This window comes from Lactuca virosa, chromosome 2 (genome assembly GCF_052849685.1).
Source record: "Lactuca virosa cultivar CGN04683 chromosome 2, Lactuca_virosa_CGN04683_v6, whole genome shotgun sequence".
Lineage (NCBI taxonomy): Eukaryota > Viridiplantae > Streptophyta > Magnoliopsida > Asterales > Asteraceae > Lactuca > Lactuca virosa.
In genome coordinates this window covers 293932377-293935006 of record NC_136427.1, presented here as the reverse complement: position 1 = coordinate 293935006, position 2630 = coordinate 293932377, and the positions used below count along the sequence as shown (strand labels likewise).

Sequence of the window (2630 nt, the reverse complement as noted above, 5' to 3'; positions counted from 1 at the left end):
AATATATATTTTGATTTAATGAACTTCTTGAAGAATAACAAAATTTTGGATACAAGTTAAAAAAAATTTAATTACATTCTTAGAAAAGAAAAAAATTTATATACTATTCTATGAGAATGTTACACTTATTAATAACAAAGAAATACAAATATATAAATCATTCTACCAGAATATACTATTATTCTGCTAGAATAATCCATTCTTTTTGGAAGATTGGTGGTCATTGTTCATCTTCATCCCGTAGAATGTTCATCTTCAAGATTCTATTCTGACATAATCGGAATTCAAGATTCCATTCCAGTAGAATGTTGTAAGTCTCATATGTACCCTTCCCAGCCAAGAAAACAAGAACATTCTTCTTCTTGATTTCATGTATACCTGCAAATGAGAAATACAACCACTCATTGTTATTGCTTAATCTTCTTTCCATGGCATTTTCAAGCAATAAACACCACATCGAATTCTGTCAAGCAAAAAAAAACAAGAAAATACTTATTATTATTAGTAGTAGTAGTAGTATTACCTTTTCATTGGAAAACTGAACAATCCTGCGAGATGTAGGAAGAAAATGAGAGACACGGGTCCCACTTCCTGAACCAGCATCATCAAATTTCTTCTGGCCATGGCCATGGCTAAACTGTCTTTGCAAGGAAGCATGACTAGGGCTATCACCACTTGTCCTCTCCCTTACACATAGAAGCATCCTCCCTGTATTTAACCAAATATTACAAAAACTAAGATAAGTTTTTTGACTTAATCTGTTATGTTATATAGTATGATATATATGCATACCAACAATGTATGTGCTTGATACTCCTTCTGTTCGTTTTATTTGCTTATATCGACCTGCTTTCTTTGCAAGGGCATATGCGTCAGTTCCATTAGGAATGACTTCATCTACCCATTTCACAGCACTCACCATAATCATCCTAAGATAAGAAAACAAAATTCAAAACCATATCCAACATTACAATGTCTGGTATAAGTCTATATATATATATATATATATATATATATATATATATATATATATATATATATATATATATATACTTTGATGTTCGGTGATAAGATTACAGACTTTAGACACTATCATGTTTCATTCAGTACTAATCCTAAGCTCACATATAGCCATCATAATCTTGCTAGCTTGAAGAAGATGCAATCAAGGTTGTAAAGGCTCCTCATTTATCATATGTTGTGTTCCCTTTTAGTTTACTACTTATTTCCACTCTACTAATGATATCTAAATTTATATAAATGAGAATACATCATTAGACAAGCACCATAAATCATTATCCGTGAAAGATTTCCAGAAAAAGAGGTTGTACACCTAAAAACGTACAAGAATTTAAGCAAATGCATCAACTATATACACACTAAAAACAATGCATGCAGCCTAATTTTGAAAGCATCAACGTCTGCATCAATCTCCAAAGTAAACAAAAGAACAACATTGCGCCGAATGGGATCTAAGAGGAACCCTGATAAGGGACAAGGTTACCAATTTACCATGAGACCAACACATAACATTTTCGCAGACAAGGTAATTTGGTAAAAGGAAAAGCAGGAATTTTGATTGAAAATGAAGAGGATGTAGAGAACCTTTCATGAAAAGGGGTAACCGGAGGGCCTTTGTTTGCAATGATTTCAGCATCGCTGACAACGCCAACAATCAATTGATCTCCCAGAGCACGTGCTTGGCGGAGTGCGTTGCAGTGGCCATAATGCATCATATCAAAGCAGCCATCCATGTATACACGAATGTGCCTCTTCTTCTTCCTCCCAACAATACTCAGAGGGGAGAGCTCCGGCCAAGCAGCGCAAAACCCCATAACCGATAGCCCTGCCACCAAACCTCCGATCAACCATGTCGCTAGAAACCGCTTCGAGTTCTCTAGACCTGTATCCGAACCCATCTTTTCTGATTCGACACGATTATTCAAGAATCTCTCTCTCTCTCTCTATTATGTGTTCGTTTTTTGCCCTTTATTCTCTACAATGTGGTTTGGCTTTTCTTTATTCCTTTTTCCTCTTTATATTCTCTCCCCTCTGGATATGCCTAAAATGTAACCACGATGGTCCTAGGTCAGAGAAACAAAATCGAGAAGAAGGAAGATAGAAGGAAGGTGTTTGGGGCGGACGATGGTGGCGACGGCTTTGTATCATCGGCTAGGGCTTGTAATCGGTAGAGATTGAACGACTCTAGATATAAACCTGGAGAAATTAGGTTAAAAGTCAATACCATGATTATAGGGATTATTATTGGAAGTTACTAATCAAATTACTAAATTACCCTTATTTATTTATTTAATTATTTAATTATTTATTTAATTTTGATTGGCCCACATTTATGCATACAATACACAATAATTAGTTTAAACAAATAAACCTAGCTCTATATATATATATATATATATATATATATATATATATATATATATATATATATATATATATATATATATATATATATATATATATATATATATATAATGGTATAATCGTCTTTTCAAGTTAATAGAGACAAAAATCACTAAAAAGATTCGAAATTGTATCATTGATGCAAGTTGAAAAGATTTTAGACTTTTTCCACAGTTTTTTTTTTTTATAAACATAGACCATTTTTA

General features: G+C 33.0%; 1 protein-coding gene across 1 annotated transcript; it reads right to left on the bottom strand.

The window, feature by feature from the left end:
* Positions 1 to 220: 220 nt before the first annotated feature.
* Positions 221 to 1960, bottom strand: LOC145158662 (ethanolamine-phosphate cytidylyltransferase-like). The gene is made up of 4 exons (XM_079077523.1): positions 1606 to 1960; positions 793 to 929; positions 524 to 708; positions 221 to 463 (listed from the first exon to the last, which is right to left on the bottom strand). The coding sequence occupies exons 1-4, from the start codon at positions 1917 to 1919 to the stop codon at positions 221 to 223; spliced, it is 879 nt and encodes a 292-aa protein (XP_078933649.1). The 5' UTR covers positions 1920 to 1960.
* Between the last annotated feature and the right edge of the window lie 670 nt (positions 1961 to 2630).